Source organism: Eubalaena glacialis, chromosome 12 (assembly GCF_028564815.1).
Source record: "Eubalaena glacialis isolate mEubGla1 chromosome 12, mEubGla1.1.hap2.+ XY, whole genome shotgun sequence".
Classification (NCBI taxonomy): domain Eukaryota; kingdom Metazoa; phylum Chordata; class Mammalia; order Artiodactyla; family Balaenidae; genus Eubalaena; species Eubalaena glacialis.
In genome coordinates, this window is record NC_083727.1 from 27728203 (window position 1) to 27745587 (window position 17385).

General features: G+C 39.8%; 1 protein-coding gene across 6 annotated transcripts in view; it reads right to left on the reverse strand.

Annotated features, from left to right (window-relative positions):
- Positions 1-370: 370 nt before the first annotated feature.
- Positions 371-17385, reverse strand: part of PDE7B (phosphodiesterase 7B) — a 350275-nt gene continuing 333260 nt past the window's right edge. For 3 of the 6 annotated variants that reach the window (XM_061206877.1, XM_061206878.1, XM_061206879.1), the window contains 5 exons: positions 17087-17231; positions 15017-15113; positions 10070-10150; positions 3168-4867; positions 371-1747 (listed from right to left, as the gene is read on the reverse strand). In XM_061206877.1, the coding sequence (XP_061062860.1) occupies positions 4632-4867; positions 10070-10150; positions 15017-15113; positions 17087-17231 (559 nt within the window). In that variant the 3' untranslated portion in view covers positions 371-1747; positions 3168-4631. Of the gene's footprint in view, positions 1748-2085; positions 4868-10069; positions 10151-15016; positions 15114-17086; positions 17232-17385 lie in introns of those variants that run through there. The other 3 variants (XM_061206876.1, XM_061206874.1, XM_061206875.1) reach the window with 3 other exon arrangements.

Consider the following 17385-nt stretch of genomic DNA (forward strand, 5'->3'; position numbering starts at 1 on the left):
TTACGTTTCTACATGTAAATAAAAAGATCTTTTGTGAGAGACTGAGAGCAACAAATATTGTTTGTTGAAATTTACAGTTTTACACAAATGAACATACATTACCAAAGAGAAGAACGAATGCCAGTGTTTTTCTGTATTATGGAAATTCACACACACACACACACACACACACACACACACAAAACAGATTAAAGGACGCTACAAAATATTTTGCTTATTGGCGCCACGTAGACTTTCACACTTAAGATATTTTCTTCTGTCATTTTTAATATTAATATTTAAGATTGTATAATAAAAATTTGCCAATTGAACTATTCTTTAAAAATATACTTTAAATATAAATACGAATAAATAGCTCTATTTTGCTTCTTGGGTATGAAACAGCATATACTATATTGATTGCAATAAAAGATTTTTCTTTAAAAAAAAATTCATTGATTTAAATTCAATTGCTTACATAGGCTTGGCCTATTTGACGATGTGTCTGCTAGGTTCCTGGGTACATTTGAAAGTCATGTCTGACCTTTACTTGGGAAACCACTGGGGTCCCACTTTTGATTTTGATTGGATGATATGGAGTGTGGACAAATGAAAAAAGTGACTTTGCATTCAGACATGGGGAAGTATTAGGGAATCAGTGAGATTCTGAATACAAATCTTAACAAAATGAATATGAGGACACTATGTAAAGATACAAGACTGTTTCTGGGAACCATGGGTGGTGGGTTTTTTTTTTTTCTCCTCTATTTCCAGATAGATTTAGACACTCAGTTGTCCTGACTGAACTGTTCTATTGTTCTTGCTGGCTTCCAATCCTGAAATGCAAGACCATAGTTTTCACAAGTAAGTCCACTATGTTTCCCCAACCTAAAACATTGTACCTCATTCTCATTCATCTATGAATTTGACAAATGTGGGTCAGAAGAATATCAGGACTCAGGGGAAATGCAGAGCTGAATGGTGGCCCTTTTTCCCTATCTTGGTACTAACTGGCAAATGATGGCTTCATGGACATGGCTGTTTCTGCAGCCCCTGGTGGAATGAGTCCTGTGGACCATGGCTGCATCTGTGCTCTTGACCTTGACCTTGAATCTGATTGGTTGGCTGGTAACATGTTACCTGGTGAGAATCAGAATATTTTCATATTGCAATATTTTTAAGGAATTATCTTTATTTTTAATTGTTTATCTAGACATGCCAATGGATATTTCGGCCACATTTTGAGCAAAAACTCACAAGGTGTGTTTTTTTTTTTTCAAACCTCACGTGTGTACACAAAACAACACAATTGTAAGGGTTTGCGTAAAAGAACAAAGCATAAGAAATACAGTGAGCTACAAGCTCATAACCAATGTTCAAATCAGTGAGCAGATCTGATTCAACATCAGAAAAGGTTACAAAACAAGTCTGTGGCTTGTAGGAAGCACTACCTGGTGACAGCTTTGCAGGACACGCTCCACGTCCCATTGCGGGAAGCCTTAGGCAGGTAGAAACAGAGCAGGATTTTCACTCAGCCTAGCAGGGAGTTATGGGGAGGTCAGCGTTCCAGGAACAAGGTTCTGACTGTTCACAGGTGCTGTAAAAAGAAAAAGGCTTTGCCTATCAGGCCTGGCAGTGATATCTATTCTCTCTCTCTTAATTTGATTTTAACTTTAGCTTTCACTTACTAAAAATAGCTTTTTGATTCCTTTCTTCTCAAGCACTGAAGGAATTAAACTCGGGAAGTCAGCTCGTGATGGTCCAGGGACTAAGAGAAAAAGAATGTGAAGATAAAGTCCACAGATGATCCAACAGCTGTGTCTTAACTAGTAATTGGACACGGACACCTTCTATTGAAATATTGCTAGAGAGCCACCAGTAGGCAGGAAAAAAAAAAGAGTTTTCATATTCTTTTGCTTTTTTTTTTTTTTTGTCAAAAAATGAGAAACTCAAGAAATCTCCAGATGGTTGAAAGAAGGAGACAAATGTATCTAGTTCATGCATCACATCTCATTTTACTTCAAATTTTTATTGTACTAGTAGCTGCTTCATAGGCTTAACTGTTAGATATTTGATAGTTTTCTCTGTGAGCTCTTCTTCAAGACCTAATATACTTTTGTCCTATAAATTTGGAACTACTAAAACTGCGTCCAGTCTTATTTATTTAAATTATTATATAAATATAGTTTAAACAAAGTCCATTTCCTAAACTCAAAGTAGAGGCTCCATTAGCTAAAATAGCATCTTCTTTCTTATCTCTACTGTATCTTCCCCAGTAATTGCTTTCCTTGCTTTGATCTCATGTACATTAAAAACAGACTACGCAAAAGCCCAAACCAAACCAAAATAAGAGCGGTTTGGAAGCAGAAATACATTCAATACATTCTCTTTTGGGGCTTCACCAAGCTGAGAGCTTCAGAGTATTAAAGCAATAAAAAATCATGTGTCAGTTCATAGTTATTACAGGAAAAAACCCAAAGTTAGTGTTAAGTTTTCACAACTTCCTTTCTTACCCATATCAATAATTTCAACTTATCATCCACCCATTTCATGAAGTTTTCACACTTTCTTTAGTACCATCTGACAATCTCTTCTGCTTTAGTGAAAGTACAACCAACTTTCCAAATTTCCTCTAAACCTTTATTCTGCAAGCCTCGGTCTTTCTGCAGGAACTTAATACAATCCAGTCAAGTTTCTAACATTTCACTTGTACGTTAGGAGGAAAGAAAAAAAAAAAAAGTTGCACTTAGGAAATGAGAGTTAGCTGACGTTCTATCAGCTTGCGAAACACCTTGATAGTGGCAGAAACAATCATAGTATCATTCTCCCACTACCACATTGTTTAAGGTAAAAAGAAAGGGGGCATTGCCAATTTTCATCTAACATTAGTTATGCTAGAACTTCTAAAGAAAAGGTTCAATGCACAGAGTTTAGCTGACTAGAGAAGAATGCTGTAACAAATTGATTTTCCGGCCAAGTATATGCAGAAAAAAATGGCAACAAAAACCTGCCCAGGAAGGTAAATTCTATCATCAGACAACTGAAATATTTTCTTTCCTTAAATTATGTTAACGTCTGCTAAACAGTTGCGTAGTTGTTCACATGAAATGAAGGAAAAAGGAAAATCCAGTTACTATTGACACCAAAGAAATGCACGCCAACCATAAACCAAAGAAATGCACGCCAACCATAAACCAAAGATGCTTTGGTACTGTAGCCAGAACAGACGACAGTGTGCTAGGGGAGCAGGGAAGTCCCTGATGGATAGATGACAGGGTCACGGAAGGTTTGTGAGACCTGCTATGTGTCCCGCGAGGCTGACACACTGCCATGTCCATGACAAGAGTCGTATAAACACAAGCTTATCAGCTGGCTTGTTAAAACAGAGTGCAACATTGCTGTGTTGAAAGTGACTTCAGGCTTGCTGAAGGGTCTTGTTCATCTGAGGAAACAATGCTTGGTGCCACAGATTAAACACTATGGTCTCAAGTGGAATGCATGTGAAGTTTCCAAAATATTTCCTCAAAGACTTTATTCAGTTTTGCTTTGTGACCTTAGCTGGAAAGCATAAAGATGGACATGGGAAGGCAGTTCAGAAGGACATCTGTGAGGATTTAAGTTGGGCAGCTTTCAGAAGATGAAAGATGTTTAAAGTTAAGGCCTTTATCTGCAAACAATAGTATATTAATAAACTCTATACCATATTTACAAATGCATTCTCTTGTATTAAAACTAACAGTATTCTGTTCACAGTGCCATTGTTTATACAGGTAGCAATCCCATAATACTCATGTATTTTGGCATGGGAATCAGTAGCGCTTGATATTTACAGAGAATGTACAGGTGTGGATATAAACATGTCACTGAATCTGAGTTATCGATAAAAGACAGATTGGCAAATGGTGCAAAGGAATGAACTGTACAGCACCTTCCCCTTGGATCGGATAGGAAACATGGTTTCTTAATTGAGAAGATGCCAAATCTCTGACCCAAAGTGGCATAAAGTCCGTAAGAAAACAGTGAACCCTCTGTTCGAGTTTGGGTCCATTGAGTAATGTTTGCCCATAGTTTTAGATCCATTGTCTAGTGCATAAAATAGAAAAGTTAAAAAGATTTATTATTATTTTTATAATAATAATTATTATTAAAATAGAAGGTACTTTCTCTCACGCTCTCATTTGTGCTCTTGCACTTGAAACCAATATCCTTGGAGTTCCAAATATGCTGGTGTTTTTGTCATGCAGATCAGCAGTCCAACGGCCAATGCTAAAAATGCTCTGGACTTAGGAAGTGCCACCTGTCTCAGTGTGACCCAGGACCCGAGGGGCCCACGGCAGGAGCACCTCTTTCTTACTCCCCAGTCTTCACCTCGAGGGCCAAGCCGGCCCCTGGAATCAGCTCCCTCATGGCGGAATGGAGTTGCTTATTTCGGCAGCTAATGCTGAGGTGACGGGTGGCTTCTGTACACTTGGAAAAAGGAGGGAGGCAGGTGAGTGGGAGGAGGATGGCGTTCCAAAGAGCCCCAGGACGACACCCAGAGAGGGGCTGGGTTTACCGGCAAGAGCCCCTCAGATCATCTGCCCTCCCAGAGGCCTCTGCGCGAGGAGGCTGGCATTCTCAGTGTGCAGAGCAGGGGGCAGGCCTGGCTGGCACTACGGGGCGTCGCCTTCGGTCACGGTCTGCTCCTCAGCCTCGGTCCCTGGGCCGGCGTGGTCTGGGCCGCCGCTGCCACCGCCACCGCTGCTGCTTCTGTGCTGGTTGGGCAACAGCCTCTTCCACTGGGCTTTGTTGTGCGCCAGGTGGCTTAGCATGCTCTCAGACAGGGCGCTGTGTCCCGTGAAACGGGCCCATTCACGGAAGAGGGGCTCCACGATGTAGGTCATGAAACCTGGAACAGGCAAGGCCAAGCTCATCACCAGCAGGGCAGTAAGACCTACTTCTTTTTCCCTAACAAACATGACTGGGCCCACGATGTACTGGGCCCGTGGGTAAGAAGGCCACCAAGATGCGGTCCCTGCCCTCAGTGTCGAAGCATAAGATATGTCACCGTGGGCTTGGCATCTAACCTCCCAGTGCCTCAGTTTCTGCAGTTGTAAAAAGGCATTAAAAAGGGTACCAAACCCATAGGGTTGTTATGACAATGAAATGACTTAACACATGTGAAGATGCTTAGAAAGCTCCTGGCACATAATAAACACTCAATAAATATTGGCTATTATTATTTGAAGAAGGGGGAAGACATATAAAGGAAAAAGTAAAAAAAAGTTTGTGCTAGAACTAAGGAGGGTGGGTGGGGGAGGGGAGGAAAGAGCAAATGATACTAGGAAGGGGCACCTCATTGATTTAGACCATCTGAAGAATTCATACATCTACCCCATAGGATATTTTTTCAGGATTATCGTTTCACAGTTCTGTCTTACTTTCAATTATGTTAAACCACTAGGTGTAGGTAATAAAAGTTCATTCGTCTTCAATACAGATTTTTACCTGCATAAAAGTTCTGCTTGAATGACTAGATAAGATGGATTGATATGAGACTTCTTTGTTTGCATGTCTGTTCTCTTAATTATTTTAGCCTTGTTGCTTTCTAACCATGTTTCACTGTTAATGTGCTTTCCATATTAAACATGATTTATTAAAGCAAAGATAACTTCCAGTCTAGGCTGGAATAACTGGACTCATCACAAATTTGGATATATTTAGGTTTTATTGTATTTCCCTGAAATGTAGGTATGGGGAGAAAGGGCAAGTGTTTTTCAGCTAACGAAATCTTCCAACAACTAACCCTGTATGTTTACAGGCATATGAATTATAAGGCTTGATTCGATTATCCTTTTATTGGATGAACAGCAGATACTTGGCCTTTGAGGATGCTATAGATATGAAAAAAGAATGCAGCAAAGCAAAATGTTATTGTACACGCCTGCATCATCTCATCAGTTGTGAAATATGATTTAAATAGTATAAGATTATTTTAGATTACCTGAACCTGAGGAGGAAGGTTAAGCCAGTGACTTACTGTCTACATCTTGATAAGGTTATACAGGGAGTCAGCAAGCAAGGATTTCATTTTGGAATGTTTTTGCTTGCTATTCTTGAATTTTCTTCACCTCCTTCACAATCTCCATATCTAATTTTGATATCTTTCATCTTAAGAGAGATTAGATATTAGGTATCTAAAAATATAGTGTGCAATATTATACTATTCTAAAGTTTAAGTTGTGAATATTTATCAGGTTTAACTTAAGTATAAAAAAAGTGACAAATCCCACATTTAAAAATCCAGTACTTAAAAATCAACTCATTTTCTTCCTGAAATTACTCTGGAATTACACCTCTGTATTTCTGCTCGTCAGATATAAAGACCTCTTATAGGAGATAGAAGAGTGATTTTAAAGTCTGAAGAAACTCCATGAGGCAGTTTTTCACATGAAGAAAGGCTTCTGCACGATCAGATTTGGGAGCCTGCCCCATAGGTTCCTTGTGTATTTGTGCAAACCTCCCGCTTCTATTCAAGCGAGGTAGAGCCTGACTTTGCCGGGATATTGTCTTCCTGGAGTGGTGGGAGTGGGGCAGGGGAGAAATGATGGCTTCAGAGTACACAGGGATTGAAGGAAAGCCTCTTTCTCCTCATCTTTCTATAGGCTGCACCAATTAGAGATTCATTTGATTTAATGCCTTCTTTTTAAAATGTAGAGTTTGATAGGGAGAGGGGAGGAATATGGGTGGGGGGGTGGATATTAAGTCCCTGTCTCACTTGGGTAAATATGAATTACTTAAACAGAAAATCAGGTCTAAGCCTGAGATGGCACTCAGGAAATCCTCACTGTGGATTGGGAAAGGAAAAAGAGAGGGGACATTTTCAGTCCCAGGGGAATCAGAACAGAGGAACTAGCTGCATTATTTAGCACCCACTGGAAAAATCCTTGTCTGGGAGAATTAGATTCTGTTGATCTATTTGGGTTTTTCCAGTTTAGCCTGATCTACCTCTGCACACCACACCTCCCAGCCTTGAATCTACAGAGCTGGGAGATGTGGAACAGAGACAGAAAGATTTATCTACTAAGGGTTGTTTTATAATCACCTCTTTCTCTTTATTGGTGTGCTGGTGTAGCATCCATGGGATTTTCCTTCTCACTCAATCCCCATCCCATTTTAAAAACAGGTATCTATGGTAACCACATTTTCCTGAGCTGAAAATCAGGACATATGATCTGACAAAATAAGTGTGTTCTCATGACAACAAGAGAATAGAATCTCCGAAATCAAGTCTGTCTTGAAAATCTAGGTTGTGTGCTTAATAATGTGAATGCTTTTCTCTGGGGGCTCAAAATGTCTTTAACAGGTGCCTGGCAAATTTCTTTCTGGCCAGAATTTAACAAGCTGGGTCCCAGGATTAGGATTTTGGTTGGGGGTCTATTCCTTTTGAATCACATCTGCAGAATTTCCAACTTGTTAGGGCATTGGATCCAAAGAAGCTGAGGCTGCATTTCTGTTGATGTTGATGCCCTTCCCCCTCCCCTGCAATTCTGTAGCTTCATCTGCTCTGGATTCTTGCAGGGTTTTATTTTTTATAACGACACCCCTCTCCCTTTTTAAGGTGGAGGAATTGGTTTAATCGTAAAAAGAACATAACGATATTAAGGGCAATTTGGAAAAAAAAAGATCACCAATAATCTCAGAGTTCCAACACATCTATTTTAACGTTTGTATATTCCCTTCAAATTTTTAAAACTAGATAGATTTTGTTCCTATTTCCTTAGGTTGACTTTGTGACTCTTTTGTGGGACTGTGGATTCAATTTGACCCTCAGTAATTGGAAGCATATCATTCTAACTGGCTCTGGTTTTCTCAATTTTCAACTGATGTTTTCAGGTACCCCTTTCGCTCCCAATCTCCAGGCATTAAGCCTTGAGCTTGCAGAGGTTTGCAACACTGTGAATGTGTTAAGCTGTCTGAGGTCTGTGGGAACTGGTGAAAAACATGAACTGGTACATGTCAGGGCCATAGTTTATAAGTAAAAGAGTTAAAGTTCTGAGTTTTTTTTTTTTTTTTTAAGTTTATTATCTCTGCTCTAACAAATCTTGAAATTAACATGCAGCCTTTAACTGCTGTATTTCACTTATGTGGCAACATATTTTTATTTTTAAAATTTTATTTATTTATTTATTTTTTATACAGCAGGTTCTTATTAGTTATCTATTTCATTTGTTTATTTTTTTATATTACCCAAAGCAATCTACAGATTCAATGGAATCCCTGTCAAACTATCAATGGCATTTTTCACAGAACTAGAACAAAAGCTTTTACAATTTGTATGGAAACACAAAAGACCCCGAATAGCCAAAGCAATCTTGAGAAAGAAAAATGGAGCTGGAGGAACCAGGCTCCCGGACTTCAGACTATACTACAAAGATACAGTAATCAAGACAGTATGGTACTGGCACAAAAACAGAAATATAGATCAATGGAACAGGATAGAAAGCCCAGAGATAAACCCACACACATATGGTCACCTTATCTTTGATAAAGGAGGCAAGAATATACAACGGAGAAAAGACAGCCTCTTCAATAAGTGGTGCTGGGAAAACTGGATAGCTACATGTAAAAGAATGAAATTAGAACACTCCCTAACACTGTATACAAAAATAAACTCAAAATGGATTAAAGACCTAAATGTAAGGGCCAGACACTATAAAACTTTTAGAGGAAAACATAGGAAGAACACTCCATGACATAAATCACAGCAAGATCCTTTTTGACCCACCTCCTAGAGAAATGGATATAAAAACAAAAATAAACAAATGGGACCTAATGAAACTTAAAAGCTTTTGCACAGCAAAGGAAACCATAAACAGGACGAAAAGACAGCCCTCAGAATGGGAGAAAATATTTGTAAATGAAGCAACTGACAAAGGATTAATCTCCAAAATATACAAGTAGCTCATGAAGCTCAATATCAAAAAAACAAACAACCCAATCCAAAAATGGGCATAAGACCTAAACAGACATTTCTCCAAAGAAGATATACAGATTGCCAACAAACACATGAAAGGATGCTCAACATCACTAATCATTAGAGAAATGCAAATCAAAACTACAATGAGGTATTACCTCACACTGGTCAGAATGGCCATCCTCAAAAAATCTACAAACAATAAATGCTGGAGAGGGTGTGGAGAAAAGGGAACCCTCTTGCACTGTTGGTGGGAATGTAAATTGATACAGCCACTATGGAGAACAGTATGGAGGTTCCTTAAAAAACTAAAAATAGAACTACCATATGACCCAGCAATCCCACTACTGGGCATATACCCTGAGAAAACCATAATTCAAAAAGAGTCATGTACCACAATGTTCATTGCAGCTCTATTTACAATAGCCAGGACATGGAAGCAACCTAAGTGTCCATCAACTGAGTTTGGTTTTAATTGGAGGGAACTGCAAGGAAAAGAAAGACTTGCTTTAAATGTAGATGGAATTGGTAGAGTGTTTCAAAGAGTGATAGAAACAAACAATTATTTTAGAGGTATTCATATCACCGTTTAACAATTTATTGCAATTGACACTTGAGAGTGTGGTCCTAAGAGAATGAGACTGAAAATCCATTTTGAAGTGAAGACTAGAGAAGCATGGGATCCCATGTCACATGGATGGTGGGGCCTGGGCCTGGGGACCAAGCCCCTAGTATTGAGCATTGAGGATGAAGGGTAATGACCAAATTGGAAGGATCCTGAACTTCAGACTTCCCACCCTTCATGTCCTAAAGAGAGTGTGAGCTAATCCGATCTTCAGCAGCCAATAGTTGATTCTTGTTACTTTCCTCTACCCATTTGGTTTTGATTCAATTCTGAACTACAAAGTTAATACAGGTTAGTTATTAAGGGTCTATAACAAAGCCTTTACCCTATTTTTCATCTCGGTTGGTAATTAGTCATGACTAGAGTGTTCATTTGGACTCAGCCATTCAAAGGGCCATTGATTAAACCTCTAGCTTGGATGTTGAGAAAGCTGTGTGTAAATCTTCTTAGTGACTCTTAGCAGAGGTGCTGAAACTATTCATTTAAAATTAAAATTGAATTCGACTCACCAATTTGTATACTAGGGATTGAATCTTTCTGTTGATTGCAAAGAGGACTGATTTCCAGTTCAAATTTCTGTTCAAGGTCACCTAAGAAGAAAAAAGAAGAAACACATTGGTAATCGAGAACCTATAAGAATGAGTGTTGATAGTTTTAATGATCTAGTTGGAAGAAGTTATCTGGGAATTACTGTTTCCTGCCTTATCACTAGGAACCCTTTAGCAACAACTGGCTCTGCCCTGCTCTGGTAGCTTCTGCGAAAATTTAAAATATGAGTATCGACGATCATTTACAATAGGCTCATTGTAAATAGGTATGCTCTGGGATTAGAATAAACTTTTGAACAAAAATCTGTAAAAACAAGAAAACGAATGGCCAATTTCCTAATATGAGATGGAAGTTCTGGTTTTAAGTTGCAGATTAAGAAAACAGGTTTTATGCTTTTCCCCTCCTTTCAGTCTGCCTGACCCTCATCTGGTTTCACCTGAACAACCGGGAATAATTAGTAGGCAGGAAATCGGGAAGAGGAAGTAGAAAGATCTCATTTGAAGAGCATCTCTGTAGCTACAAAATTAATCCAAAATAAGGGTCTGGTATCTTTCATTCTGACTCCTTAGAGTTTTACTTAGTGTAAATGAAGGTTAAAGAAAGTATAAAGCTCAGGATGATCTTTCTTTTTAATGTCTCCATCAGCTAGACCAAAAGAGAAATACATCATGCAAAGCTTTATCAAAGTATTTTATCAATTCTTCCTGAAGGTAAAAAATTGTGCATAATTATTTCGTTGGGAAAAACAATCTGGTTAATCAGTATAGAAGCTGGGTCTCAGAAACACTAGCTGAGTTCACAGTTGTGAGTGCACTCCTCTAAATTAGAGGAGAGAAACACATAACATTTATATCATGCTTACTGTGTGTCAGGCACGTTCTAAGCATTTTACCTATTTAATTAATTTAATCCTCATAACAGCCTCACTATAACCCCCATTTTACAGATGCGGAAATTGAGATGAAGCGTAGGGAAGTATGTTGACGTAAGGTCCTTCTGCCAGTGAAGAGGGGAGCCTGGATTCCAACCCAGAAAGTCTGGCTTCAGAGGGTCTGCACTTAACCATTGAGCTAGGATCTTTTGAGATGCCACATTTCTGTCATTTTCTCTAAGACTGTAGCCATGGCTCCCATGGTCTCTCGGGCCCTCGTGATTCTCAAAACTGATGTGAGGAACTCACTTTGGCTTAACTGAGGAGTTCAGGGAAGTCAGATGATAACAGCCTTCTGAGGGCAGGGCATGACACCATTTAATATTAAAATGAATTCTCCTAAAGTTGGTTTTACTCCTCACCTCCATAGTTCTGTTAATAGTGATTTTTCAGTTAAGTCTGACACTTTGGAGGAGTTGTCTTTGATTTTTCCCTTCCCTCTGCCCTCTGTATTGAGGAAGCAAATCCTGTTTATTCCTCTGTTGAAACATCTATTTTCCCTACTTTCACTCTGCCTGACTCTAGTCTGGTTTCTTTCTTTCTTTTTTTTTTTAATTGAAGAATAGTTGATTTACAATATTATATTCATTTTAGGTGTACAACATAGTGATTCAATATTTTTATAGATTATACTTCATTTAAAGTTATTATAAAATATTGGCTATATTCCCTGTGCTGTACATGACATCCTTGTACCTTTTTAAAAAAATTTAATATTTATCTTTATTCTGTTGTTTTTTGTGGCCGCACGGCATGTGGGATCTTAGTTCCCTGACCAGGGATCAAACCTGCGCCCCCTGTAGTGGAAGCACGGAGTCTTAACCACTGGACCACCAGGGAAGTCCCACATCCTTGTACCTTATTTATTTTATACCTAGAAGTTTGTACCTCTTAATCCCCTATCTCTATCTTGTCCCTCCCCCTTCCCTCTCCCCGCTGGTAGCCTCTAGTTTGTTCTCTGTATCTGTGAGTCTGTTTCTGTTTTGTTATATTCATTCATTTGTTTTATTTTTTAGATTCTACAGATAAGTGAAAACATACAGTATTTGTCTCTCTCTGTCTGACTTATTTCACTAAGAATAACACCCTCCAGGTCTATCCATGTTGTTGCAAATGGCAAAATTTCATTCTTTTTTATGGCTGAGTAGTATTCCATTGTATACATACACCACATTTTCTTTATCTGGTTTCTTAATAACTCATTCCAATTTTTTGCTTCTTAGCTAGTTTCTTTAGTATTTCTTCTGCTTCAATTATACATGTTGCCCTAATTGTACTTTCTAAGATGACTCCCATTGCCATGTTCTCTACTTTTAGCCTGGTGTACAGGGGCCTCAACAGATCCTCATATTCTTACCTTCTATGGGACCAAGCTGGTCTATGAGTCAGGGGGATGGTCCACAGTGCTTCTGTCCATTTCTACTCCTCTCTATCTAGACCACTGGGACTGTCTGCAATGACGGAAATGTTCTCTGCACTGCCCACTATAGTAGCCCCTTGAAATCAGATCAAGAAAACTGAGGAACTAAATTTTCCATTTTATTTAATCTAATTAATTTAAATTTAACTAGCTACATGTGCCTCGCATTTATCCTATTGGAAAGTGCAGTCACTACACATCCTTGAATACCCAGCTCAGATTCTGCCATCCTCAGCACTAGGTCTTCTCCTGTGACCTCTACCATAAGAGGTCTTCCAATTGGATCATTTAGTCATTCACTTATTTCAACATATATTTACAAAGCACTGCATATTTCAGACACTTTGTTAATCAATGTAGAGAATACAAAGAGGAAAATTGGAGTTTCTCTCCTCCAGGAACTCTACTGGTTAGTATTTTGAGCTTATGAAACATTAACTATAATTCTTTGCCTCCTTCATGACACCGCCAGTGGGTCTTTGCACATAGGAAAATCACAGCTTTGCTGAGGATTAGACAAGGCTGGAAGCAGATGTTCAATGAAAACTTCTGGGAATCTTGGTTCATTGAGAAATACCAATCTGCAGTTACAATAGGACAGAAATTCTACATTTTTAAGGCACTGAGGGGAAGAGGGTGAATGATGTTTGAATCCTAATGTCTGTTCTGAGAATTTAACACTGTCTTCCTAATTCATGGGATCTCATCTTCCTTTCCCCTTCTGTCCCTGACCTTGATTTTAGGGTTTTTCCTTTGGTCAACGTCACAAATCATTAAAGATACTTTGGCTGGGGCTGTTAGCAGTCTATGGAAGCCCAAATCCTAAACTGAAAGCCAGAAGAAGATTAATCAAAATGATACAAATGGTGCTTTATAGAATTTCTAAAAAAATAATTCAGTATGGAGGACAAGAAGTTTGGATAACCAGAGAGTCTGGTCTTCTCTTAAATAAGCTGAACTTCTGCTAGACCATAAGGCTATTAAATAAAAAGGACCCGACATGCCCTCTGTATTCTCCTTTGTCTGCTAGGAAACATGCTAGAGCAAAGTGTTTGAAAGCTCACCTTTAGTGATCAGAGTTACAAATATTCTAGGTTGTTCTATCTTATAATGCTGCACATGCATATTATTATAAGGACAAGTTTTTGCCAAGACATCTTACAGATTACCTTTATTGGTAGATCCCATTGACTCCACTTAGTTAACAACTTCGACTCACCAGCTCTGTGGGCCTTACCATCTGCCCAAGGGACATGGTCCCGGCCCCAAGTTGCTCATAATCCAAATAGGGTTCAAGATAAGCAAATGAAAGGGTTAAACTCCAATCAATGCCAACAAGAACGCATGACTGAGTCAAAACCAAGAGGGACAGAATAGAATCATTGCTTGATCAAGGATGAAGATCCTAGCCCTTTTCTCGCTATGCTATTTCAATATTTTCTGTATCTTATAGTAAAGAAAGTATTTATCTTATCTAACCCGAAACCTCCTTGCTCTAAGTTCATCATATTGCCTTTTGTTTTTCTCTCAGTGGAGATTTTATATCATGGGCAACTAGAACTGTCCTTTTGTTTTCTAACCAGTCACACTCATTTGAAGTGAAAGTACATAGAGAGGGAGCTCCATGAGTGCTTTTACTCAAAGGAAAGAGATGGGGAGCAGAGCCTTCTGGTCCCACATGAACCCTATCCGTTCTGCTTTGTCTTCTGTCTTTGGGACCATCTCAGTGTCACTGACACATCTTTCTACGGAGGCTTCTCCAAAAGGCTCACTGTTGCTACTTGACCTCCCCACAGAACTGGTATGTGGGACACTTCACGCTTTATTTGTTCTCAGCCTCTCAGACCTGATCCTGTCACTAACATCAGGGCACTGTTGTGCCTGAAAAAACATCCTGAGCACTGAAACCGGGCCTGAAGAAACAAGCTGTGTTTAAAGGCCAAGATCCCACCCAACATCAAGATCCTGCTGTTAATTCATTGCTTTACTTCTGAATGAGGTTAATCGCTTAAAATTTATACCCTAACTTGGGGCCACTTGTCTTTTCACTGTATATATTTGAGAGGATGAACACTGGCCAGCTGTGCTCTATTTCATTACTCACTTTATTTAAGAAAGTGAGGGAAAGGAATACAAAAAAAGTCTAAGTCCTTCTGTCAGAGTGGAAAACATTGATCCCAAATGGCATTTAGCCTTTAGGCTGTGCTCAGCTCATAAAAATGAAGGTCAGAGTAAAAATCAAACAGTCCTGCACATTCTTATATCCACAGAGAAAAACCATTAACAAATTATATATATATATCCCCCTTTTGCTCATTTTTACTGTACCTCATTATTACCTGTTTCCATGGTAAATCAGTGTTATTTATTAATAGTTTCAAATTATTTCCAGAAAAGGGCTGGATGGTTCGCAAGAGGGTTAAAGAGAAAGGCTGGGATAATAAGAGTTGATGAAAGAACAAATGTCATGATAGATGATCCATTTCCTGTTTTATTAGGATAAATGCCTGAAAGGAGAAGGGGCAATGAAAAATCAGCTGTCGGGTCACTACTAACCTTGCCTGTAGAATTCTTCACAGACCCTTTCACTCCATTGCTTGCTCATCTCCCAGATTCTACAAGGATTGCAAATGTCAGCACACTTCAAGGCAATCTGAGAAATGACAGGGCAGGGAGAGATGGTCAGAGATGATCTTTGAGCAGCAAATGCACCCCAAGCCCAAGGGGCCATCAGACCTGCCGGTCGGCCTCATGGTACCAGGCCTGTATTTATAGAGGCTTCCCTGACATGCCTCTTCAGGAAACAGCACTTATTCATCACCGCACAAAACCTTCATTCAGAACTCCCACTTTATAGCAGTGAGAAGGAGAGAAGAGCCATCGTCCAAGGACACGGAGCTGCCTGGAGGAGACGTGGGGCAGGCAGGCCAAGGAAAGCCGTGGCCTGGCTCCTTCTGCTGTTCCACTCCTTGCGGTGTGGGCAGGGAGGCCGCAGGGGCCCCAGCCAGGCTCAAGTGAGATCATTGGGACTTCACTCTCACAGTGGCCACATTGACCGACTCCATACATTAAATTATTTGTGTTTGCATTTATATGCCCGTGTCTGTGAGTGTGAACAAGCTCAGACTGCCAGCCAGGGAGCTAAGTCGTATCAAGCCTAGGAGTGTTTGGTTTGCAGAGATAAATCTGGGCCTTCTTGGCTTTGCTCACACTGTTCTGCATCTGGGATACCAGCTTTTGTCAGAGATGCTGACCCTAGGAGGGTTTCCTTGGATTTCCAGAGAAGTAAGTTCTCCCCCTTAACTACCAACTGCCAAGAGCCCACTGCCCAGATGGGCTTCTGGTGGCATGCCCGTCCATCAGCAAGGTCTGTCGGTTTTGACCGAGTTCTTTGGGATCATAGAACTGCTAGCAGTGCTGGGGTCTGGGAGAGCCTGAATCATATTAAGTCGCAAACCTGGTTGGTTCTTTATTTCCTGGTGAATGGGGACGCCAGTACATGTTGGAGTAGGTCAGGGGCAGAAGTCCCCTCCAGGTTCCGCCCTTGAGGGATTCGTGTACGTTAGCAAGCTTTCCTTTTGAAATGCAAGTGTCCAGGCCAAATCTTTCAGCTACTCACAACTAGGCTTGAGTCTCTAAAATCAGGCGTCTGTGGCACTCAGGGACGAGAAGACTAGTTTGGGAAGAAAGAAGGAGGGAGATACAGTTTTACAGCTGGGAGGAGGGTATTTCCTTAAAAGCATGGAGCAGTTGGACAGCTTCCAAAGGCAGCCTGAAGGCATGGAAGGGAAAAAACGGTATGGTTCAGTCTCCCACGTGCAGGTCCACGTCCGTGGTTAAAGCTGGCCTATCTAGATGCATCCAGGATTCACCCATTCAGTCTTTTGTGCCAAAAGGAAAGAAGGAAAATGAGAGAAAATGGAAGATCAAGCAAAAGGCTCTGGTTTGGATACCAGGTCAGACTTCTGCTTCCAAGGTCCACTTCTCATCTTGTTCTTTCTTACTTCACAAATGGCTTTTTGCCATGGAAGGAAGCAGAAAGGGTTGGGCTTGATATGATTCAATTCATTCAATTAAACTTAAAATCATTTATTTATTGGTGCCTAAAAATGGTAAGACTAGGTAAACACGTCTGAGCCTCAGATGAAAATACGAGTTAAGGTAGTAAAAGGAAGTAAAGCAGGGTTTAATTATATAGGCTTTAGGTAAAGGAAGGATACTCATTTTTCAATTTTTGTTAGTACTATAGTTAACATAATATACTTTTGTATTAAAGAAACAGTTTTCTACATTGCACAGGTATGATAGTGATCAACTTTATATCAAGCCACAAAATGTGGTAGATTCTTATTGCATGCAACTACACAGCAGGGCTACGTTGTGGTGAAGCAGTTACCAAACAAGGAAAAATGAGATATTATCAACTTACTAACGTGAAACCCAGATTTTACTTGCTTGGAAACCACTTAAAAATTTCATGTGTCTCAAAGTTTTTAATAAAGTAGGTCACTGCTCTAGCTTATACCATGGGAGATATTTCTTCTCAGATGCATTAAAATGATGGATCGTGTCCTTAAGTGTTTTACCCAGTGAGGATAATGACTTCTTTTTGTTGTTGTTGTTTACCTGAAGCATAAAGTGCCTGTCGTGTACATCCTCCAGTCTTAAGTCTTTATTGTGGAGGTGAGCTTTCAATCTGGTCAAAAATTCATTCTGTCTGTTGATGTCTGTTGCCAAGATCAAGGAGCCCAGCTGCTGTTCAATATCCTGTCTGCATCCACAAGAATGAAAGAGAAAACACACACACAAAGCAAATCCCTTTGAGGAGGGTGATTGATTCTGTCATCATCAGGTGGCTTGTACTCTCATTTCTGCCTCTGATTCTGTTTATTACACAGAATCCCAGTCTTGGCGGCCCGAGAGTG